The sequence below is a fragment of the Leptonychotes weddellii genome, chromosome 5 (genome assembly GCF_054177405.1).
Source record: "Leptonychotes weddellii isolate Sample4059 chromosome 5, ASM5417740v2, whole genome shotgun sequence".
Lineage (NCBI taxonomy): Eukaryota > Metazoa > Chordata > Mammalia > Carnivora > Phocidae > Leptonychotes > Leptonychotes weddellii.
Genome location: NC_138373.1, coordinates 63,325,777 through 63,351,798, shown reverse-complemented (window position 1 = coordinate 63,351,798; position 26,022 = coordinate 63,325,777). Strand labels below are relative to the sequence as shown.

The 26,022-nt window shown below is 38.3% G+C and overlaps 1 protein-coding gene across 16 annotated transcripts in view; it reads left to right on the top strand.

Moving 5' to 3' along the window:
* Positions 1-26,022, top strand: part of PARD3 (par-3 family cell polarity regulator) — a 624,325-nt gene that overhangs the window by 474,609 nt on the left and 123,694 nt on the right. For all 16 annotated transcript variants that reach the window (XM_081820853.1, XM_081820856.1, XM_081820859.1 and 13 more), the window contains one exon: positions 5,796-6,038. In XM_081820853.1, the coding sequence (XP_081676979.1) occupies positions 5,796-6,038 (243 nt within the window). The remainder of the gene's footprint in view (positions 1-5,795; positions 6,039-26,022) is intronic.

Below are 26,022 nucleotides of genomic sequence, written 5' to 3'. Positions count from 1 at the left end.
TAGTGCATTCCCGGTTTTAAAAATCTACTGTTCAGTGCCATTTGCATGGCAGCAAGCTCATTAGCAATAATTCCTAGAATGAACTTTAAAACGCACATTGGTCCAAGCTGGTAACCGGATTCATTCACCTGTTGCAGCTCTAGCCCCACTTCCGGGGCACAGGTGTGCTGGAGTTCCATTCTGAGGTTTTCAGCAGGACGGTGAGCCGCCAGGGAGGGAAGGAGAGGTGCAAACAGCTTTCATGGCTTTGGGGATGAATTCATTGGTGATGACAAGATAAATGATAAAAAATATAAAGAATATATTTTTTATAAAAAATATAAGTCTTTATGTTATTGGAGCTGAGAAAAAAAATTAATGCTTTTAGAAGGTGCTGTAGATGTGACTGTAATGTTATTGGATTCAATGATTAGTGGCAATTAGTAATAGAGTACAAATTTGGGTAAAAGAAAGCAGATGAGAGCTGGGCTTTATGAATAGTAGCTCGTGCTGCCAAACACTTCTTCTGAGCAATTGACTTGTTAAAAATTGACTCCCCAAATGAAGATTAGTTTGAACAAAAGAACATTCAATTTCAGGACCCATCAATAATATATTGAAACTATTGTGCAAGAAGTTTGGGGAGATTATTTAGGATTCATGCTTCCCTTGAGAAGAGAATGTTCATATTCTTTTTTTCTGATGGCTTCTTTTCTGAACAGGGCTGCATTTTCCAACATAAGTAAACCGGATTTTCTTCACTTTTAGTGAACTGAAGTTCAAGTACCATAGGGCTCACTCATTTATAAACCAATCTGTTACTCCCTTTGATTTCAGGAGATCTCCAAATTTAGAGATTTTGGCTTTATTTCTGTTGTAGCCCTTCAAATTTCTACAGGTTCCCAAACTTCAAGACTTCTGTGAATGCCCAGCCACCCTGTAGTTAGGCGATTCTCTGATGGTGACCAAATATAGTAGTAATGTGGATCGTAAGATGAGTGATCATAATTGAGTTTCAAATTAATATCCCATTGAGTTGAAGAAAGAAGTCATTTCTCTCTTCTGTAGTTTTTCTGGCTGAATACAGAATCAAAAAGACAGTATGATGCAGAGAATAAAATGCTCTCTGAACTTATATGAACTTTTCATCATGAATATCCAGTGTTTAGTGGTAGTCAGCTCTTATAATAACATCCTTGACTGTCATAATCACTCCTAAGTGAATAAGTGGACTGTAATAAGAAATCCAGTATAAATTTAGCTAAATTTGACATTAGAATTTGACTTGCTATTTCTCTTATGGGTATTCTCTTTGTGGGACTTATTAGAATCTAGGACTCTTCCTGATAAAAATTGCTAACTTCCCAATAGTCTGTTATGAATTAAGACAATTTTTGGTTCTCACCTCAGGAAATAAGGTCCTTCTGAGCTGGTTTGGGGAATATGTGAAGCATTTTTGCTTGCCCACATGGCTGGGGCACTGCTCGGTGACATGTGGCTGGAAGCAGTGGCGCGGGAAGTTTTTTAACTATAACAAGTTATCCTTTCTCAAATGTCACTGGACCCCTGTTGAGGAACACTGAGCTAGGTGAATTTAGGTACTTCCATCTGATAGCTGGGAAATGAAAGAAATTAGAAAAAATTGACCAGGCAGGTCCAAAATTTGGATAAACAAGACTGGCCTCATGATGATAGGCTCAATGTAAGAAGAAAACAAGGGAGAAAAATGCACATTTTGCTTGCAATGCTATGTGACAGTTTTCCAGCTTTTTTTTTTTTTTAAGATTTTATTTATTTATTTTGACAGAGAGAGAGCAAGAGAGGGAACACAAGCTGGGGGGGTGGGGTGGGAGACGGAGAAGCAGGTTTCCTGCGGAGCAGGGAACCCGATGTGGGGCTTCATCCCAGGACCCTGGGATCATGACCTGAGCCGAAGGCAGACGCTTAACGACTGAGCCACTGAGGTGCCCCAGTTTTCCAGCTTTTTAAAAACTTCTTATTTTGAAATAATTTTCAATTTACAAGAAGTTGCAAAGATGATACAGGGAAGTCTTGTGTACCATTCATCCAGTTTCCCCCAGCTGCTAAAGCGTACATGGCTACAGTACAATATCAAAACCAGGAAATTGGCATTGCTACCATGTGTGTATATAGTTCTGTGTCATCTGATCGTGTGTGTGCTTCATGTAACCACCACTGCAATCAAGAAGCAGAACTATTCCTTTGCAAAGATCTTCCTTGTGCTACTTTTTTATTAGTCACACCCATCCCTCTGCTCCCACTGTTGCTAAATCCCAGCAACCACTGATCTCTTCACCTGGTCTTTAATTTTGTCATTTTGAGAATCCTATATAAATGAAATCTTATTTTGTTTCAAAAGTACGTGACCTTTTGAGATTGACTTTTTTTTCCCACATAGCATAATGTCCCTGAGATCTATTTCAGTTGCTGTGTGTATCAGTAGTCTGTTTATTTGTATTGTTGAGTAGTGATCTGTGCTAAGGACATACTTTGGTCTGTTTGTTCACCTGTTGTTGCATATTTTGGTTTTTCCAATTTTTGAATATTAGAAATAAAGAGTCTTTGAACAGTTGCATACATGTCTTTGCATGGACTCAAGTTTCTATTTCTTTGGGATAAATGTCTAGAAGTACAATTGCTGAGTGGTATGGTAAGTGTATGTCTAGTTTTGTAAGTAAGTGCCAGACTGTTTCCCCCAGCAGTTGTACCATTTTACATTTCCAACAGTAATGTATGACAGGTGCAATTTCTTTACATCCTTGCGAGCATTTGATATTATCACTTTTTTATTTTAACTGATCTAATAGGTGTGCAGTAATAGCTCATTGTAGTCCTAATTTGCATTTCCCTAACGGCTGGGGATGTTGAACATCTTTCATGTGCTTATTTGTTATCAGTATATACTTTTCAAAGAAATATTGCTTCATGTCTTTTTCTCTTCTAATAGGATTGTTTTTCTCATTGTCGAGTTTTAAGTGTTCTTTACATATTCTGGACATGAATTATTTGTCAGATATGTGGTTTGCAAATATTTTCTCTCGGTCTGTACTTATCTTTTCATTCTCTTAATAGAGTCTTTTGGAGAGGAAATGCTTTTAGTTTTGATAATGTTCAGTTTATATGCCTTTTCTTTATGGATGATGCTCTTGGTGTCATTTCTAGGTATTATTCCCCAAGTGTTAGGTCCTAAGGACTTTCTCCTAATGTATTATAGTATTACATTTTTATATTTATTTATTTATTTTTAAAGATTTTATTTATTTATTTGAGAGAGAGAGAGAGCACAAGAGGGGGGAGCGGGAGAGGGAGAAGCAGACTCCCTGCTGAGCAGGGAGCCTGATGCGGGACTCGATCCCGGGACTCCAGGATCATGACCTGAGCCGAAGGCAGTTGCTTAACCAACTGAGCCACCCAGGCGCCCTACATTTTTATATTTAAATCTGTAATTCATTTTGGATTAATTTTGTATAAGGTATGATATGTAAATCCAAAGTGCTTTGTTTTGTATTGTTTTTGTTTTTGGCTAGGGACATTTAATTGTTCCAGCACTATTTGTTGAAAAGAATGCTTTATTTCATTGAATTGCTTTGGCATAATTAAGAGAAATCAGTCGACCTTACTTGGCTATTTCTGGGTTCTTTCTTCTGTTCTATTGATCTGTGTGTCTGTCCCTCCATAGATTTCACAGTCTTGATTATCATGGCTAAGTGTGGTTTTTCCCAGTTTATTATTCTTTTTACAATTGTTTAGCTACTCTATTCTTTGCCTTTCCATGTAAATTTAACAATAATTTTGTCTATATCTATAGGAATCTTCCTGGGATTTTTAGAAGAATCATATTAAACCTGGATATCAACTTGGGGAAAATTGACTTCTTTACTGTGTTGAGTCTCTCCATTTTTTAGATCTTCTGTGATTTTTCATCAGCATTGTATAGTTTTTAGCATATAAGTCTTGTACATGTTTTGTTAGATTGATATCTCTATATGTTTATACATATCTATAAACCAACCTTTCGTTTTTATCTGTGTATCTATATATTCCATTTTTTAGTGCTTGTAAATGGCCTTGTATTCTTAATTTCAGCATCCATGTTCATTGACAGCATATAGAAATACAGTGGATTTGGGGGTTTTTTTGATGCTGTATGTTGTTACTTAGCTGAATTTGATCTTTAGTTCTAAACCCTTTCCTTGGGATTTTCTATGAATGTAGACCTGCAATGACACCATTATGTCATCCACAAACACGAATAGTTTTATTTCTTTTTTTCCAATCTGTTCTGTACACCACCCATTTCTTTTTCTAGGCTCATTTCACTATCTAGAATTTCCAGCCCTCTGGGAGAGCAGACATCCCTAGCCTTTTCCTAATCTTAAGATTCAGTCTTTGATATATGATGTATGATGTATGATGTTACTAACAGGTTTTTTATAGTTGTTCTTTATCAAGTTTAGGAAGTTAGCTATGCTCTATTACTAGTTCTTTTGAGAGCTTCTGCCATGATGGGTGTTGAATTTTGTCAGATGCTTTTTTCTGCACCAGTTAATATGATCATGTGATTTTCTTCTTTAACCTGCTAATTTGTTGATAACATTGATTGATTTTTGAATATTGAACCAGCCTTGAATTCCTGCAGTAAACATCACTTGGTTACGGTGTATAATCTTGTTATATAGTGCTAAATTCTATTTGGTAATATTTTGTTAAGGGTTTTTGTTTTGCTTTTTAATTTTTTATACTATATCTGGCTTTTGTATCTTTTCTGTATTCTTTTCAATATATACTTATATGTCATGTATGCTAGCAGTGGTTTACCTCAAATATGAAAAAAGCAAATAACTTTGCAATAAAATGTTAAATTCAGTCTAACATATTGCTTTATATACATAAGACTTCACTTTTAAGTACACAGCTAAATTTGTTAAGTATATAATGGAACTACTTTCCCCAACAAAAATCATTAAAATTCGATTGAGAGGCATTTAATTATTTTTAGGTAGCTAAGATCAACTTAGGATATGAATTACATCAGTATATTATAGGTTGAAAAGGCCTTTCTACCAAGTAGCTCAATAAAATCTTAGGAAATATTTAAACGATCTTCAGTAAAAGTGGTTATTTAAGATCTCTTTCTTAACTAGTTACAACACAGAAAAGTTTTATTTCAGAATTTGATTGGATACATGCCTTCTTGTCCTTAGTCTCAGGATTTGCCAGTTCTGTATACATTGCATATAATCAAAGCTGGTGTCATTAAACTGAGATCTTCCTTTGCCATTAATAGAGAATTATGGTATGGATTCATGTTTAGGTTTCATAATATGTTGTATGTGTATGATATATTTATAATGAGTAAGATGTATACAATATGTACCCACACATAAATCTATACATATATAGTATGCATGTGTGCGTGTTTGTGTGTGTGTGTAACTTCAAAAAAAAATCACTTCTTGCCTTAAAAAAAATTCATGAGTAAGACTCAGGTGGATGCCTAAAACTATCTGTTCCTGGTGAATTTCTAAAACTAATTAATAAGTGGCAATTTAAATTAAGATGTAAGTCATGGCTGTATCTTACTGACATGAACAAAAGCTATCTAAAGTTATTTTGGAGCATCCATGATATTACCTTGACAATCTAAAATGACTATACCATTGTTTATACCATCAATCTTCTTATAGCTGCATGAAATAAAATGTATTTGATGACATATTTTGATGAATGTTTCTATATGCAGTTCTTAGAAAAGGCATCATTTCTCTTGTTTCAACTTTGTTCTAATTTTACAGGATTCAAGCCAAAACTCGTGAATTTAGAGAGCGACAAGCTCGAGAGCGTGACTATGCTGAAATCCAAGATTTTCATCGGACACTGGGTTGTAACGATGAGTTGATGTATGGGGGAATGTCTTCCTACGAAGGTTCTATGGCTCTCAATGCCAGACCCCAGAGCCCAAGAGAAGGACATATGATGGATGCTTTGTATGCCCAAGTGAAGAAGCCGCGGAATTCCAAACCTTCATCTGTAGACAGGTAGGCTCCAGGAGCAATCAAGGTATTGCTTCCAAATCAACTTTTATATAGTTTTTGACAAGGGAGTAGATTGTTCATCAATTCTCATACCAGGACTGCCTTTTATTAATGGCCTTTAGAAAGCCATTGTGTCTAAAAGTATTGAGTTTACACAAATCGAAGGTTAATGGAAAGAGGAGCAGAGGTTTTGATAGCTTTTCTAATGATTCCAACATATTTCATCTTGTCCTTAAAATGGTTTTAAAGTGGAGAACTAACCTTTAGTTTGTAACTCAAATAAAAAGCAAACTTGAAATTGTGGCTCTTCTACTTAAGCTGTATTTCCTTTTGTTGCTAACAGAGCCTCTAGTTACAGTAATTAAATAGGTGGAGAGTGGCCTGATTTGTTTGAATTATGATTTACTTAAAGGGCCTCATTTTTTGGTGACATGATTTTTTATTATGAAAGAATTAGTGATGAGATGTATAATATAGCCAGTCTCCAAATTGCTTGTTAATAGCCACAGACCAAGGTGTGATTATGTATATTAGTATAGCACAAAGGAGTGAAAGGTTGACTCTGTATTAATGACTGCACACTTATTTCAAAATTTAACTAACTCTATGGTTATATATTTATTAATGGCTATATATGTATTTTAAATTCTGAAACATTTTAAAAACATATTTTTCCACCTGTCCATTTTTATGTTCAAACACCTTTAAAGTTTAGTCCAGGAGGAAAATAATTCTCATTTATTTTTATCTGAAACATATGCATGTTATTGTCATAAACAATATACTAATCTCATCATATATTATAATGGTTTCTTATAATCATTGCTCTCTAGAGGGGAGCTAGGCTTTGAACATTCAAAATAGGTTTCACTTAAAAGGTGTGGTTCTCAAGCTTTGGCTTGCATCAGAACGCCTGGAGGGTTTCTTCAAACACAGATTGCTTAACCCTTTCCCAGAATTTCGATTCTGCAGGCCTAGAAGGGAGTGGAGCCTAGAATTTGCATTTGTAAGAAGTTGTCTGGTCTGAGGCTGGTGCTGCTGGTCTCTGGTACTGCACTTTACGGACCCTGCAAGACTAGAGATGATTTGGAATTAGTTCGTCTCTAGCACCCATGTGTGATTTGGCTGCTACATTTTGCAAGCAGTCTATATTTTAGTTATTTACTTCCAGCTTTAATAGAGGTTTGCAAATGTAACAGGTAACCTTCAGGCAAACCCAGAAGGAAGCATTTTAAAGAGTAGCAAAAGGATAAGCAGGCCTTAAGGTAAAACTCTAGTCCTATTATTTTTCTTTTCTTTCTTCCTTTTTTCCTTTCTTCCTTTCTTTCTTTCTTTCTTTCTTTCTTTCTTTCTTTCTTTCTTTCTTTCTTTCTTTCCTTCCTTCCTTCCTTCCTTCCTTCCTTCCTTCCTTCCTTTCTTTCTCTTTCTCTTTTCTTTTCTCTCTTTTCTTTTTCTTTCTTTTCTTTCTCTCTTCCTCTTTTTTGCTTGGTTTTAGGTTTTCTTTATTTTATGAAAATCTATTTGATGTTGACTGTAATGAGTTAAGTAATGTTAAGTTAACATTAGAAGGGTTATGGTTTATTTAAACCCCTTTGGTGTGATCACCTAGAAAGTTCAAAGTGCTTGTTAACCAACATTGATGTGTCAGGACTCAAAGAATAAGGTCATTATCAGTAACAGTGACATTTTCATAAGAAACTTCTTACTTGGTTTTTGCTCTACTTGTGAAAGCTGCTTGTAGAAGGTCACATAGCACTTCAAGGCCATGACTGTCCCATTGAAAGTGGTTTTTTTGGGAGAAAGGACAGCAGAAACATTGGCATTGCCCATTAGTAACTTTTGGAAGAACTAAAAGAAAATTAATGTTGTATTGATCATTGATAAAAATATTAATCATTCCCAGCACCTCCCACATCTAGTTTGGAAATCTAGTAAGTAGTGCATGTGCTTGTAGGGGCTTCGAAGTCCCAGCTGACATGAGAGATGGGAGTCCAGAGGGACCTCTCCAACCCTTGAAGGCCAGAAGTGGTTGTTTAAACCCCAGTTGAAAACCCGGTGCCCCGTAAGAGTCTAAATCTCCCCTGACAGTTTCTGCAAATTTTCAAAAGGATGTAAGTGCTCAGAGCACCATCTGCTCCTGGGCTCCAGCGTCCCTGCCTGTAGTTTCAGCTCTGCACCCGGCTGACCCCACACTGAAACTCAGCCTCCTGAACTCATTTCTATCAAAAAGCCACTCGGCAAGACGTTTCAACGGAGACTTTTGTCTTGGGGATGAGTCATACCAGGCAGTGAACAGCTCAAAAAATCACATCATAGACATTGCTGTATTCAAAAGGCCCCCTCAGCCTCACTCAGGCATGGCCTAGACAGCTGTGTACCACTGGGGACCTCAAGTTCTATGCATTTGTGCCCCCAAAGGGTGATTGGACTAGAGGATTTCTAAGGCACTGCCAACTCGAGAGAGAGAGACTTTATTTTTTCTTTAAAAAGGATCACAGGAACTTTTTAGTTTTCTGTAATTCTCATTTTTACAGAGAACAGGATGTCCACCAAACAATGACATTAGTAATAGAAAAAGTTGGGAGTTATCACACCTGTAAAGTACTTCTTTACCAACCTGTCACCGAATATGAATTTGACTTGGAAATAACGGTATCACCTCCATTGTCTTTTTCTGTCAGAGAGAAAGTGGTGGAAAAGTGGCTCTCAGACTTAAGTAGTAATAGAGACTCTTTTTTAAAGGACAATCTCTTGATACTGCAGTACAGAATTAAATAGTTTTGATTATAATGTTACTTAAATATGTATAAAAATAAAATAGGGCTAAACTCCTTCTGTTTACAGCCATTATACAACCATAAAACCAAACATCTTTACAAATTAAATACAAACAAAACAGCAAAACCATTACATTCAAATGAACAACATTAATTTAATGTGGCCAATAATGTGTTTTAAAATCTAAACTCTTACACAAATCATTAATATGGTGGTGGCTGCTCCACGGCAGGTTCATTTGAGTTTGCGCGCCTACCCTTACAAGCCAAGGGCTGACTCCATCCCCCATCCCTTTTCTCTGTAAGATTTCTGCGATTCTTTTGCATGCTCACATCCAGCTACCTTTGGTCTACATGCCACGTCAGGGCATCATTTACACGTGACGTCCAACTTGCTTCGGGTATCAGTAACTTGAGACAATGAAAATGCCATTTCTTGGTGCCTTCGTGTTTGGAAACTTAAATTCAGACAGTGAAATAACACACTTACAAGATGATCTAGAAATGCTTATATTAAGAAATAATCATTCAAATGAAAACAAATAAAACTTAACACTCCTCAGAATGTATTTCCTCTGTGAAGAATATACCAAATAAAGAAACTCCCATCAGTTAATTAAATTTCACCAAATTTTGTAATTGGTGAACTGGTGCAAATTTACTATTCACATTTTTGGACTTCATGGGAATATAGGTAGTCAGTTGACAGTCTGAAGTGTAGCCTGCATCTGTTTCTGGGATTTTCATTGTTCGGTGAGAAAGCAGCATTCTGGAATTTCACTGCTTAATAGTTTTGGTTGATCGTATAGTTAGAAATATGCATCTGTTAGCCCCACACAGAAATAGCCAGGGTTAATTCATTAAATGCTGTGAATTTGATGTCAAAATAGGATATTTTCTCAGTTTCCACAGATTTATAAAATGCTTTTTTTTAATGGGGTACCTTCATCTATATTTCCATGCCAGCTTAATTTGACTGACACCTGAACTCTTATCTGACTGTATGTGTTGGTCACAGTGTCATTGTTACTACATTTCATTAATGCCCTTGGTAACATTTTGACTTTTCATTTTGGGTTGATGCTAAAGAGAAGCCAACCCTACCCTTCTGTTTTATGTGAATAATAAGGCTTAAACTCACAAAAATATTGGTGTACTCATATTTTATTCTGATTTTAACCAGAGACCTCAAAGATTTAGCTATGTAAATGATTCATAATCCTATACTTCTTTGGCAAGATTGTATTTCCTACTTGATTATATCTTCAGCTGACTAGATACTTGAGAGTCTGATACAGTGCTCTCTGATACATTTCTTCCCCACTGTGGAAGACATCCCAACTGCCTTCCCAATACCTATTCTCTCCTTCCTCCTCACTTAATAGAATCTCAGTTTTGTTCAGGCTGGCAATGTGCCCAGATAAAAATTCAATTTCCCAGGCTCCTTTGCAGTGAAAGGTGATTATGTGACATCATTCTGACTAATGAGTTAGAAGCGGATCTGGATGGAACTCGTTCTGCAAAGCTAGTTTTTTTCTGATTGGAAAAAATGGAGCCCACTCAGCTTTTCCCCTTTGCCATTTCCCCTTCTCCCTGCCTAGAACTTGGGTGGGTGCTCCAAGGTAGGGTTTATCTAACAATCTTGAAGATGAAGGCCACATGGAGGAAGAGGGAAGCAGCCCATTCCCTTGAACAATGGTTCTAATCCTGGCAGGCCCACCCTCGTTGTGACCTGTGCAACTGAGCGTCTTACTTGTTTAAGTCACGCTCCATCATTTCTGTTCTGTGGAGCCAAATAGCATTTGGAACCTAGTAAATTATGCACACAAGAGCCCAAAGGGAATAATCATCCTTAGATCAAGACTGTCTGGAGGACTGTGCCCTGGTCAAATCATCTCCACAGTATTTTGGGAAATTAAGTAGTGGGCAAAGTTTTCTAGTCCTGCTCAGTTAGCTCTTCTACTTTTCACTTTATTTAGCCTGTACTTAAATAAATGTTATTAGTTAAATGTCTGCTAGCATACATCCTTCTTCACTCCAATACAGCACCATCTCCTGGCAACTCCTGCCTCTCTCAACAATGCTGCTATAAAGTGTAATGTACAAGAGCCTGAATTGTGGAGCACACTGCCTGAGTTTGGTTCTGGGTTCTTCTACCATCAGCTGTGTAAACTCTCTGCTTCGTTTTCCTCATCTGTAAAATAGGGATAACAGTGACACTTACTTTATCAGGCTTGGGGAAGACTAAGTCTGTTAATACATATAAAGCACTGGAGTGCCTGCGTGACTCAGTTGGTTAAGCGTCTGACTCAGGTCATGATCTCAGGGTCATGGGATCAAGCCCCACATGGTGGTTGGGGGGAGTGGGGGTGGGGTCAGCGCTCAGCAGGGAGTCTGCTTCTCTCTCTCTCCCTTTTACCCTCCCCCTTTCCCCCGCTCCCACGTGTGTGCTCTTTCTCTGTATAAAATACATAATAAAAAAATACATAAAAAGCACTAGCACTGTCCCTCGTCCACAATAAACCCTATTTAAGTGTTTGATGTTGCTGTTGTTTGTTAGAAAATGGGTGTTTTCCCTCAGGAAAGCACAGCATCCCAACCTGGGTGCAGAAGCAAGCAAAGAATGGAATTGAAATGGATTAAGATAGGTTTTATTCCTTACACATAACATACATGTAAAAGTGTGGGCATGCATCTCTACTGATACCACTTTAGTCATTAAATAGCTTGGTCTCCAGTATTCTCCATAAATCATATCACATCATGAACATTTCTCTTTAAATTAGGACGTACTGGGTTCAGTATGAGGCCTTGTGGAGTGCTTCTTCAGTGTAAATACTTGTAGGTGCTGGATACTGTAAAATGGCTTAGTTGAGTGAATAAGTACGGGGAATAGTTGTCTAAGAATGTGATCTCTCATTTGATTTCAGTCCTTTGACAATTTGAAGGTCTTCATATTGTACTTTCATGGAATTCCCTGAAGTTCTTCGTGTTCTACTTTCATGAAATTCTTGCTGATTCCAAGCTTGCAAAGCTCCATGGAGATATGGAAACTTGAACTTCTTAAACCTTGTCTAAAATTTTGACATTTCTATTTACATCAGGTTATCTCCAGGTAGGGTCATGGGCAGGAATCATAATCTTAAGAACTGTCACAGACTGCATTCTAGAATAGTGAAGTTTCAAATTTTAGCATGTATACGAGGAACCTGGAATGCTTCTCACAAATGCAGGTGTGTTGACCTCCCCTCATATGCTGATGCAGTAGGTCTGGTTGAGGACTAAGAAACCACATTTTCAACAAGCACCTCAGTTGACTATAATGCAACCAGTCCATTCAGCCTTTGGAAAGCAGTACTCTTGGGCTAATGAAACAAATAAACAAACAGACAAACAAACAAGATGAAATGGATCTCTAATGTAAGTTAGTTTATTAAGGCTAACAGTGAAGCTATGAAATAATTGTTAGTTTGCATATTGGGCATAGCTTTATCTTGGCATTCATGTATGTCCACTGTTCACCTATGGTTAAATAATCATTTTGTTTAAAAGGTCGACAGGTGTGATATTCATAAACTTTATTCAGTATTTCTTGACACTTACCAAAAGTTTCTTTTCATGTAAGTTTAAAAGCTTGGTATGCTTTGAATTCTAACAAAGAAATGATGAAATGCTGGTCAATCATATTTTTATTTACTTGAAGATACCAAGCAATTCATATTTTTATATCCAGACACCAGAATCTGTAGTTAAAAACTCTACAGAAAAACAGCTCTAATGGACATTTGCTGAGTGTCACCAGGCAATCATTTGCCACCAAGAGTGCATTGTCCTCAAATATAATTGAAATAAAGTAGGTACTGTGCTGCTATAAATCTAAATAGCAGGAAAATAGTAGGTTAGACTCCCCCAGCTTGTTCAGGACACCTTAATGGAAACATAAATACCATAATCATATGCTTTTTGCATGCATTTTACCACTAAAAAGAAAATGTGGATTTTAAAAGAAAAGACCCTTTTGAACTTGTTTTTTTTCCCACATTAAAACTGAAATCCAGTTGTGTCAAAAGGAAGTGTGACAAACAGAACAAAACTAATTTTCTTAGATATAGGTAGTTATTAAACAAGTGCACTTTTTAAAATGTTGGGTCACATAACAAAGTTGTATTTGCTATTCAAAAAGTCAAATACCACTTTATTTACTTACATTTACTTCATCTCTGCTTTTCTTGAAATATGAGAAAATCATTCTCAAAGGTAGTAAATCTCATTGTCATGATGAGTTTTGCAAGTTGGTGCCATTGCTAATTCATGTGCTCTATCCCGGTCCCTTCTCAGTGTCCTTAGCTGTCTTTTTCTGACCTTCTGACCTCGGCTAGCTCCATCCACCTCAGCAAATGTCCCAAACTGGGTTGTTCCCTTCAACTTGCCTCTCTTGTCCAAACCTACCACCCACCTTCATCTGCGCCCCGGCTCCTTCCCTCTCCCTACTTGCTGTGGGTCAGCTCTCCTTCTTCCAGGCCAGTTCTGTGTGCGCTCTGCCAACCCCACCCTGCAAGGAACCGGTTCCATCACTCCTCCTTCTCAGCTCCTTCTTCAGCATGTGCCTGTCTGCTGGCTCTTCCACAGAGTGGGTAACCATGCAGATGTCTTTATCATGCTGTTAAAAAAATCCTTTTTTACCCTCTAGCTATTTTCTGCCCTATTTTTCCTCTTCATTTCTAATCCAGACTTCTTGAAAGATTAATCTAGATTTGATATAAACTGCTGGGTCTTCTTTCCCACATCACATTCCTTCTTGGTAGGTGTAAGAATGCCCTCCACCCCCACCCAAGGTGCCCATTTCCTAATCCCTGGAACCTCGGAATATGTTGCTCTATCTATCCAGCAAAATGGACATGGCAGATCTGATTGAATTAAGGATCTTAAAATGGGGAGATTTTCCTAGATTATCCATCCCAAGGGGCTCAGTGGAATCACAAGAGTCGTTTCAAGTGAAAGAGGGGGACAGGAGCGTCAGAATCAGAGAAAGATTCGAAGATGCTGGTCTGCTGACTTTGAAGACAGGAAGGGATCACGAGACAAGAAATGCAAGTGGATTCTAGGAGCTGGAAAAGGCAAGGAAACAGTCTCCCCTAGACCCTCTAGAGGAGCATTACACTGCTGACACCTTGATTTTAGCCCAGTGAAGCCCATTTTGGACTTCCGACCTCCAAAACCACAATGTAATTATAGTTTCCTAATGGTCTCCTAGATTCCTGGTCCAGTAAACACTTCAGTTCTTTCCATTCGGGATCACTCTGGCATTCCTGGAACTCTGTTCTCTGTGCTTCTGTGTGTGCTACTCTTGCCTCATGCTTCCTACTTCCTATAGGACTGTTTCTTAACTGTCCCTTTAAGGATTCTCTTCTTTCCTGCTAAGTTTGAATTCTTTAGGGAAATAGCTTTGGACCACTGCTACTCCCTATGTGTTTTTTTGGCTAAAGTTTTAACTACTGTGTGGCACTGGTGATGGGTAACCTGCACTAGCCCAGTCCTCTCTTTTAAGCCCCACACCCTTGGAGCTAACTACCAGCTGGGAGTGTGGGCTTCCTGGGTCTCTCAGGTACCTAAACCCAACCTATCCAAAACCAAATTCATCACTTTCATTCCAAGCCTCTTCTAGTTTCATGAGCCTAATCTCCAAGATCCCCAGATTTACTCAAGACATAAATCTTTCTTTGGCAGCCAGCCTCCCTTCTCCCCCACCCCCCACCTCATTCAGTGATGGAGGCCTACCAATTTTACATTCTAAATAATTCCAAATCCTTTCTGTCCTTCTGCACCACAACATGTGGACTGGCAGGGGTCTACTAACTCATCTCCCTGTCTGCGCTCCAGTCTTGTTCTCCTCAAATCCCTACTTCTCCCAGTACCTGGAGTTTTCTATGCAAAGTGAAGATCTGACATCTCATTCCCTTGGTTAAAATTATTCTGTGGCTGTTCATTGTCTCCACAATGCAGTCTGAGCCCTCAACATGGCGTCTGTGGGCCTCCAAGACCTCCTGTTTCAGCCTCATTCCTAATTATATCAGACTGTGTCATATTGGTTCACATCCTACTTTCCAAACAGAGGATCTTCTAGAAGTATAAATCCAACTTCATGAAATACATGGGTGAATTAAGTGGTTCTTTGGTCATTATATGTTGTGCAAATGTTAAATTTTGGTGGGCAAATGGGCGCCTGGGTGGCTCAGTCGTTAAGCATCTGCCTTCCGCTCAGGTCATGATTCCAGGGTCCTGGGATCGAGTCCCGCATCGGGCTCCCTGCTCGGCGGGAAGCCTGCTTCTCCCTCTCCCACTCCCCCTGCTTGTGTTCCCTCTCTCTCTCAAATAAGTAAATAAAATCTTAAAAAAAAAATTTTGGTGGGTAAAAACAAGCAATCACCGTTCATTAAGCTGTTCTAATATAGTTAGAGATGCAGCAATTAAATTAAAGGCTGAGGTGACATAAACAACCCAACAAATGAAATCTTGAAAGTAATGAAGCCATAAATAAGGTCATGGCTAATTTTAAAGACTTCTTGTTTAATTCTTTTTGTTGATTAACATTGCCTGAAACCACAATTTGTTTGTAGAAGTAATGTGTAATGGGGGTTGTTTATTTATATATTTATTTTAGCCTTAGAGAAGGTTTAAATATTCCACAGAAATATGAGGATAAGGGAAAACTATCTTAGACCTTGGTAGTCATCAGGCAAATAATTTTCCAGCACAGTGTGTTTGCTTTTGTTTTAATGTCTTTCCCTTTGCAGGGCACTGAACTTCTGGGGCTTTGATGATGAGCTAGCCACACTGTGGTTGAAATCTGCTTGAGCTGTTTTGGTATTTCATTTGATTTTAACCATCTAACAGAAGCTCCAAGATCCTGCTTTAAATGCAACTTGGCATGATAACTCATCTTTTTATTCTGTTCCAACCACCTGGCCCTTCTGTCTTGTAAACAGTCCGAACCCATGGATTCAAGTACCAATCTTATTGGTATATAGTGGTCTTAGGTTGGTATTATTTTCTTTCTTTCTCCTGAACAAAGCTGGAATATCAGTCAACTATTAATATAAATTCATGAGGATTTATATGGAGCCCTGTTGTGAGATGCATTTTCAACTTTTGGGGAGACTTTATCAAGACATGACTCCAAGATCCATTTTTAAATTAACTTCCCAGATGTTCTAGAGCTTTTCCTCTGACCCCCTAGCCCCCAGTGTGGATAGCTGTCCAATTAGTCGCTTTTTTGCTGCTTCATTCCTTTTCTTTCCATCAGTTCCTCATTGGTTGATTTTTGTGTAACTTAAGGAGAAACAGTAGTTGATTGAAAAATATTTGTTGTATTTTCCAATCAAGGAAGTGTTTGGGAAGTCCTTAGCATCTTTCACTAAAATAGATAATTATATAGAAATGTGGAAATTCTAAGCTTTCTGTGTTGTTACAGTACAGAAAATGACTAGATAATTCATATATTCTATGAATATGTAGTAATTACTTGAATATATATTTGAAATTGCATAAAAGGGACTCATGTTCATAGAATGAATGGATCAATGAATCATTGTATATTAGAGTGTATCTATATATTTCTGTAAAACTCACAAATATTTTTAAAACTGAATTTTCTATATCAGTTTTTGTCTTTTATTATTAGTTCTACGTCATAGACTATACAGGGGTTACAGGATTGAATCCTTAGGAATACAGAGTTTTTAAAATGTTTGTTCTCAAAAGAAAATACTTTGGGGCCAGGTAAGTGTCTCATAGGTGATTCCTTTTGGTGAGGTATTGGGATGGGTGGGTGGCTCTTTCAGCTTAACTTTTTTTTTTTTACAAATGTATTATAATTTTAGAAGTTGAATAGATATTATTGGGCAAGAAGTGAATCTTAACCCGAACTTGTGCTTTTTTAGTACCCTGTTTTAACTGAAATTCTTGGTTACTTCTGAGAGAGGCCTGCCTGGCCCAGCCCCAGATGCTGTTAACCTTCCTGGCAGGGGTACGGGGAGGTGGGGGGGCAGGTGCTGACTGCACCTGGAGCAAAGGAAAGACCAACAGGCCACTGAACCCAGCTCACAGCAGAACTCAGATTATCCAAGTGAACTGCTGAAGAATACTACCTTCAGGAGTCTAGAGGATTTCCTGCGTGTACATGAATTCAGTCTAAAATCTTGTGACTTAGTAATGTCAATCTGAACAGAGGAAATAGTATAAAGTCTGAATTAAAGTGTATGTTCAAAGATACCATACTCTGAACTTTAAAGCACATCCAGCAGCTCCGATGAAGGGCTAACAGTTTCAGTTAGAGAATCTTTATTTTGTAAACTTTACCATGCATTTTGTTTATTCTAATTTAGATATAAATCAAATTTGCCTAAATTTTGTTTAGAGGAGACTTATTTGCTGATTTGAATACAATCAGATTAGGAAATGATTATTCTAAAGTCCCTTCAAATAAGTCCCCCTAAAATCTCATTTCTGGTATAAATTTGTAAAGAAAAAGATTTGATAGTGAAAAGATAAATTCCTTTATAGATTTTCAAAGGTTATAAATAGTGGTATCTAAAATAATTGTAAACCACCCACCTACAAAAAATACTGCTATAGTTTCATGTTGACCTCATATAATTCTGGAATTGTGAAAATATATTTTAAAAATAAAAATATATTTTGTCTTCGTGAAGACAAATATGATTTAAAAGAAAAAGTTTGCCATATCAAAACTTCCTGATCATCATGACCGGAGCACAGTTCCCTCCAAATAAATCTGCATAACAACCAAATAGCAGATATCTTTGGCCTCTGTTTTCTGGTCTCTGCTTTGCTACTTAATAGGTCATTTAATGCCGGGTACAAAGTTTGAACAGCAGTAGTTACTTAGTCTTTTGAAGGTTATATAATAAATTGGACTTGCATCAGGCACTTAGGCAGAGAAATAGTAAAGTAAAATTTTAAGTCCAAATCTACCTTAAATTCTAATGTCACTTAGAATTCCTGGGTGCGTGGCTTAGTCAGTTAAGTGGCTGACTCTGGATCTCAGCTCAGGTCTTCATCTCAGGGTTGTGAGTTCAAGCCCTGCGTTTTGTTGTTGTTGTTGTTGTTTGTTTTAAAGAATTCTTTGAAAAGATTGGGCGGGGGGAATGGGAGGAATGCAAATGGAACTGGGGAGTGTTGGGGGGACATAGGTGAAGGAATTAGGGACTGTGCAATCCCTAGGAGTACCATAAAACTAGTCACTGTGGATGTGGACAATTAGGGTGATTTTTCTGGCAGTAACAGGAGGCATGAGGATTTTTTCTAAATTTCACAAAGTCACCATGTGGCCTGTGGGGGAAAGGAGGAGAACGTAGAAAAATGACTGAAATTCTGTATAATTATAACTCTGATACAGAAGAGTTTTGTTTTTGAGTTTGCAAGCTGCATTAGTATAACTTTAAAAAATCACCCCTTTTGTAACAGAAACTAAAACTGAGGATAAATACTTGTTTCTAATTATCCTCTTTTCCATTTCCTTTTTTTCCTTCAGTCTGTATGTTTAAACTTTGTGAAATATTCAAGGGCTTAAAGATTTTTGAATAAGCCCAAGGTTTTTGTACATGTCCCATCTTACAGCCTCTGTGGCTGGTCATCCCCCTCCCCAGCAGTTATCCCAGGGGCTACTGGGTGCTGCAAATTGTGGATACAATTTGTATGGGATACAGAAATGAGCAAGACCTCATTTACCTCCCAAGTTCCTCTCACTTGGTGTCACCTGACAGACCGTATACAATATATTGCACACAGAGTGATAGGAATTAAATAGGATGCTAAGGAGATTGACTCAGGTTGGGGAAGGAGGGGCTTCTAAGACATGGTGTGCTTGAGCTGCATCCTAAGTGGGTCAGAGCTTTTATATATACATATATATCTCTCTATATAAATATATGTAATATATATTATTATATGCATATTATATGTATAATATAATATATAAATATATAATATATATACACAATCTATATAAATATAAAATAAAAAATAAGTAAAAATCTTTACATATATATTTATCTAGTTTTGACTGACCGTGCAGTCAAGTTAAAGCACCGGATTTATATATATGCTCCTGGTAAATATTAAATATGGTCAACACTTTACTGTGTAAATTCTTTAATACCTCCTGCCCCTAAAAGCCACTGGTAGTCTGCTGTGGCTTTTCTCTCTGAGTGGTCTGATTCTTTGGAAGGATTTATGGATTTCGGCAAGTGAGGCTTACCTAGCCTTTAGGGCCCTTGGTGTCTTCAACTCTCAATTAGGGGGTCCTTGAGGCCTACAGGATAATGAAGTAGAGCCTGGACAGGCAGAGATGCTTTGCCCCCATCAGGCAGGTGGTTTCTACTAGAGCGGATTGAGGATTCAGGGGCCGTGAGTGGGAGCTGTGGTTGGTGATATTGACCTTATGGATCCAAAATAGGTCTGTGAGAATATTTGTGTTTTTCATACAGTGTGGCTTTAAGCATTTGAAGAATCTAAAATTCTTGTTTTGGCTCTTCTTGGCTGTGAATGGCATGCGATTTGCAATACCTCCAGGCCTGGATCATCAAGCGACATGGGACTCCATTAGTTAGTTGCAGTATCTGTTGAACATCTTTTAGACACAGATTACCTTGCCAGGCCAGTTCAAAAACATTGGCACATCTCATTGTCCCTCTGATACTATTTTTAAGGAATTTTATTTGCATCTGGGAGAGTCCCAGTAATCCATCTTTGTGATAAATGAATCCAAAATATGCTACCCTGGTTTCTTTTAAAGATTAGCACATCTTTTTAAAAATATATATATATTTTTAAATTTATTTATATGAGAAAGAGAGAGAGTGCAGTGGGGAGGAGCAGAGGGAGAGGGTCAAGCAGACTCCGCCCTGAGTGCGGGTCCGGATGTGGGACTTGATCTCACAACCCTGAGATGACCTGAGCTGAAATCAAGAGTCAGATGTTTAACCAACTGAGCCACCCAGGGACCCCATGATCAGCACATCTTTGAATTGTCTTGGTTTTTCTGTTTCTAGCTTTTATATAAGATTAGGGCAAACTGGATATAGGTATAGTGTTTTCCCTGCTGACTGAGGGGCTTGTGATGTTCAACAATCCCATCTGACTTATAACTGAAACAATGTGTTGGCTAATCTTTTGAAGGGCAGGTGCTCTGGGTTTTACTGGGACATCCTTTACAGCTATTGCACGAGAGCGTGACTTTCCCACTTTTACGTCTAATACATTATTGAAAACATTTACAAGTCAGATGGCTATGTCAAGGCCACACACATACGTGTATGCAGGTTGGATGAGATTGTGTTCCTAGCGAGATGAAAAATCTGGTGATAAACTCCACTGTCTTGGGAGAACCCGGGCCTGAGGCAGATATAAGCAAGGGCCTCTGCCTTCTCCCCATCGATGTAGGGCCAGGCATCGTCCCTCATCAGGGGCTGATATCCTTTCTGAGTGCTCTCCGGGCTCTCCCCAGGCTTGCACCGGCCACCAGGGCACCACGAGTCTTCCCACATGGCCCTCTGGCTTGAACCTTCACGTGGCCAACAGTGGGAAGGAGGGCATCCGGGCAGATGGCTAGTCAGGGCAAGGAAGACAGGCCAGTTGACACAAGTTGGTGTTTTGTCCTAGGCAAATTCTAGGGCATCATAGGTGCCACGGCCCTGCAGCCCTGAGAAGGGAGTGAGTCGCAGGTGCTTCTGTGCAGAAGGCCACACTCAGGAGCTGTCACCTGTGAAGGCCTCAGCTGCCTCTGAGGGGTCCTGGCTCTGTCCCCACAGCAGCTGGGGCTCGGGGCGGGAAGCAGGCTGAGCCACCAGCAGTGACTAATGGTGGTTAATGTGAGGAAATGCAAATAATTTAAAATTGCAACTCTCCCCCTCCTTCCCTGCACTCCCTAATTACCTTCCCTGCTTTATTTTTCTTACTAGTGCTTATGACTAGTGCTTACTAGTTATGATAGGGCCTAGTCATACTTTTAAAAACGCTGTTTATCATCCATCTCCAGCAACTAGAATGAAGTTCCACTTTCAGGTAGGAGTCTTTGTCTATTTTGTTCGTGGCTGTATTCCAAGGCCTGGCATATGGGCATTCAAATATGTTAAATGAATGAATGAATAAACCAAACTCTTCATCAGCACAGAAAAGGCAGTTTGTGGGGCGTGGTGTCGGAAAAGGAAAACTGTAAGCTCTATGCAAGTAGAGAGGGCCTGCTTTAGAAAAGAAGTGTGAAATTTCTACCTGCAAAAGGAAGCTAAGCATTTTAATTGTTAAAATCACTTTTGCTCATGCTAGGTCCATAATTCTTCCAGGTTTCCTAGAGCATATGTAATTTTGAGAGAGAGAGATGATGTGATGCAATATTATGCAATGTGATACCCTAAGGTAGATATGAGATAGGTATGGTTAAGGGCACAGTCTGAGTTCTCATGCCGGCTCTGCCAGTTAGCCTTCTGTGCCTCACTTTTTGCACCTGTAAAATGGGGATATTGACATTACTGACCTCATTGGGATTTTTTTGTGTATGTATGTGAGGATTAAATGAATGACTACACACGAGGCACTTTGAATACTACCTGGTACATAGAAGATTCCAGTAAGACTTAGTTGCTATCATCATTGCCATCATCAGCATCATCATTATTATTGTGCTACCACTATGTCATCATCTGTATTCTTGAGTTCTTAAGATTATTTATTGATTTATTGATTTGAGAGAGAGAGAGAAAGAGCAGGGTTGGGGGAGAGGCTGGGGGAGAGAAAGAATCTCAAGCAGACTCCACACTGAGCAGGGAGCCCAACATGGGGCTCAGTCTCATGACTGAGACCATGACCTGAGCCGAAATCAAGAGTCAGACGGTTAACAGATTGAGCCACCCAGGCGCCCCTGTATTCTTGCGTTCTAAGGACATTTAGAAGCTAAAAAGTTTGCTGCATAAATTGTTTTGTGTGAGCATGATATATAATGATTCTGTATTTTTTTAGCATCTTTTGTGCGTAAAATTTATTGTAGGTTTCTCAACTTTTATTTTGATGCCACAATAGGCGTCTGCAGCTTTTTACATTATATGCTGGTACCAAAATGTGCGTTGCTGTGGACATTTGATTGATTTCTGTAATTAGGAAGCAGCTTAATCTGCAGTAATTTGGTGTAGTATTGAACTTGAATAGCCACAGATTCATTTCCAAAAGAGGAGACTAAAGTAAATGAGAGTTATGATATTTGAGGACATGAATGAAGACGGCACAGGCCTGGGGCTGGGTCAGATCCTCCCACGGCTCGTGATGCACCCCATGGGCGACTCCCCCCCTTCAGGAAGGCTACTTACCGTTTTCCTCCAGGAATGTGGGATGGCATAATAGGGCCATTTTAAATAGCTCTGTGATATATTTAAATAAAAACTACCATGTAATTGCATAATATTAGTATTATAAATGCCTTGTATTCCTTATATGATAATTAATTAAAATAAGGTTCAGTGTTAATAAATATGTAGTAGAGAATATTATTGATGTTTTATTTATGGTAAACAGGAAATGTCCCTTGTGATTTTTTTTTTTTTATTCCCTGCTTGGAAACGATAAATCATATATGAGAAGGGATTAGATTGTTTTCTTTTATGATATGCCTTTTTCTGGCACATTCTGTCCGCATACCTGGGATTAGCTACATACATACCTCACAAAATGAGGTCTCATTATACCCAAGGATAGCTAAATGCCCATCAAGGAATAAATGAATGCGTTTGAGTTGTTTTAATTAGCGAGGTGTGATTTAAAGGTTGCTGAAATCAAAAAGGCTTATTCATTTTTCATCAATAATCACTTACCTTAATATTTCATTAGAACCCGCTGATTTGCAGACCTCCTTCTGGGCTTTGATTCATTATGACTGCAGACATAATTTAACTTTCCCTCTTTTTCTCATTCTGTATTATACTCTTTCATCTCTGAGACACTGTTAAGATGTTTCCAACAATCTTCACAGGGCTGCTAATTGATCCAACTTTTTTTTATTTTTAACTGTACTTAAAGCTAAGAGTTCTAGGCTATGCAAAGCTGTATGTGCGTGTGTATGCATGCACGCGTGTGAGCGCACACGTTTTTAGGCAGTTTTCTTACGTCATTTGAACAGCTGATGATAACGTGCAAATTTTCTGTTTCATATGTTCCGAGACTAAGGACTGATTTATCATATGCAAAAGTCAGGAAGTAAATAACTTGGACACATTCTTAGACTATGCCATCAATTTGAAAGAACAAAGCATCTTGTGTGTGGCATACTCGGCGGATGAGATCACTATCTGTGCATATATCTTATTTTCAGAACATGTCTCTGGTTGCTTTTGACGTACACTTGCACTTATCCTCAGATGCTCAGTGTGCCTGTGTGTCCGCGGGGAGTGGCCCTGTCCGAGGCTTCTGTGCTGCCACCTAGGGAGCGCAGCTCTATCGCAGTGAAGCCAAGAGTTGGGCCCTCATGTTCATGTGATGCACGACCAGGAAAGAGCCGTTCTTTCTTCCTAAATTGTTCCCTGGCTGCGTGTGACTGATGGCAGCTAGACACAGCCCACGCAGCACATGGGCATCAGATCAGAACCTCTTAAAACCCCAAATTCCAAGTACCTCTCCTTAAATGCATACATAGGCCTTAGGGTTTTTTTTGGAAGTAACTAACCTAAAACCTCAAAACATGCCTAGCGCAGATTCTGACAAGCTGATGCGAGCACTGAAAAATAAGTAGATGGATAGGTATTTTCATTTTTTCGAGATTGATTATGAAATAGTATATGTCTGTTTTCCACAGCCATGTTAAGCAATTTTTGTGTAAAGTACATATTATTAACTTTCACTAGCTGTAACAGTTTTCATGCTGAGCAAAAATTGCTAAACATTAAGAAATAAAAACTTGTGTACTTAAAATTTGGTAAATGTATATGTGTACAGAATTATAAATATTTTCATTGGATCGAAACCATTCTTTTTAATATTTCCCAGAAAACTTAATGCTGACTTTCCTTATGTCCCAGATTTATTTTTTCCAGAAATATGTCTAAAAAACTAATGAGCCACCAATAGATATATAAACATCTACTAATGGAGAATTAAAAGAATGCTTATGCGTTAGAAGATACTATCCACCATTAAAAATTATTAATCCTTTTTTACCCCGAGCTATTCCTTACATTTTGCCTACCTTTGGAATGTTTATTGATAACTCTTTCTATTAAATACTTTATTCTTACATATTAGCATTACCTGACTTGCTTGGTGTGAGTATGCATATTTCAATAATTCTAGTCTTTGCATACTCTTCAAGATTCTGGGAGGAAGCTTAAGATAGATTTACTGGACTTCATCTTTATGATGCTCTCAACCTGCCTGTCTTGCTTTTCAGCCTTCGATTGACGTGTGAAAGCCGGCATGAGCGAGTGGAGCAGGGTGATATAGTAGACCAGTGTGGCTTTAGATTCAGATCTTGACTCTGCCACTTACTCGGATGTTTGGCAAGTTATTTAACCTCTGTGAGCCTCGTTAAATTCATCTGTATTTTAAATTTTTTGTCCCATTGTTAGACCATATGTCAGCTGTGTCCCGGTTTTTATATTTAGAAAATATGTTCTTCATAACCATGCATCATGATCTGTGTTAGAAGCTATTGGGGCTAAAAGAGAAATACAGATCCAATCTCTAATGGTAATGCTCTTCTAGTCTTTTGGGAGAATAACAGACGGATTTAAATAACACAACCAGTTTTATTGACTATGCTGTTTATTTTAATAGCTAGACCAGAATGGTTTGATTGACTTTTTAAAAATCTGGTATGTTTTTTACCATATGGACAAGGCCATATCTAGAGTGCCAAGCTAATAAGCCTTCTTTTCTCTGCCAGTGAACCATGAAAGTTGTTAGCAAAATGTTTTATTTTGAATTGATCCATTTTCCAAGCTCTTGGTGATATAAACACCCTTCTTAAAAGATAGAGTACAGATTATCGTTCATCAGTCACTGGAAATTTGTTGCATCAAAGAACTGTAGTCAATGAGTATGTGAAATGATCTAGAAAAGAATGTATACTGTGTGATTGGGGATGCCTAAAAATGTTATAAAACTACCCGAAATCAGTTGATTGTGGGTACACGGTTCCAGGTTTTGAATGGTGTTGTAATACAAAGAGCATAAAGCATGGGAGTTGGGTAATACTTAGCAGTAATGTGTTGTTTTAAATAGCCAAGGTTTAAAGTAGCATGACTTTGTGCTTTTCTCATTTGTTTAAAGGGCTCAGTGTGCAAATCGTTCTGAATCATGATACCACTTATTTCTTGGAACAGCAGTGAAATGACAGTATTAGATTTTCTTCTCCCCTAATCAACTCGTTAAGTATTCATTGCATCCCTGGTTTCCTTGGTACCATCAAAATATTCATATCTTTCATTTCTCTCCTCATCAGGTTTGTGTTTTCCTTTATGTCCTTTACCAAACACACTATCTTTAAATTAGTTGCTGAACGCCCTTGTTTCTCTATTTTCACCATCACTCTATTTTCTGGATCTGTTTCTATTGACTGATCTTTCTCCTGGTTGTGAGTTACATTTTCCTCCTTTTTATGTCTAATAAATTTTTATCACATGCCAGACATTTTGAATTTTATTATATTGAGAGCTGGATTTTAGTCTCTTTTGTAAGAGTGTTGGATCTTTCCTGGCAAGCAGTTAAATTATTTGCTGATTGTTTCTTATTTTTAGGTTGCTTTAAAAATCTCTTTTAGGCCAGGGCGAGAGTAGCCTTCATGCTGAGGCCTAACTTAGCCCCATTTCCAAGATGTGGCCCTTCTTGACGGACTACTGAGTGTGGTCAGCCAAGGTACTCCATGAGGTCTCTTCCTCCAGTTGGAGAAAACTTGCCCAATTAGTGGTACTTTAAGAGTGCCCCAAATTGTTCATCTTACTGCTGCCTGGGAATGATTTTCTTTTTTTACAGAAGTTGTTCCTGTCTAGGTTGTGGGGTTTTACCTGAACCAAGCACAGTTTGGTGATCACATGGAGATTTCTGGAGCTTGTTCTTCAGTGTAGATCTCTCCTCTCAGAAAATCTGTCCCACGAATTCTGACGACCTCAGCCTTCCCCAATTCAGAAATCTGTCTGTGTGACTACAGTACC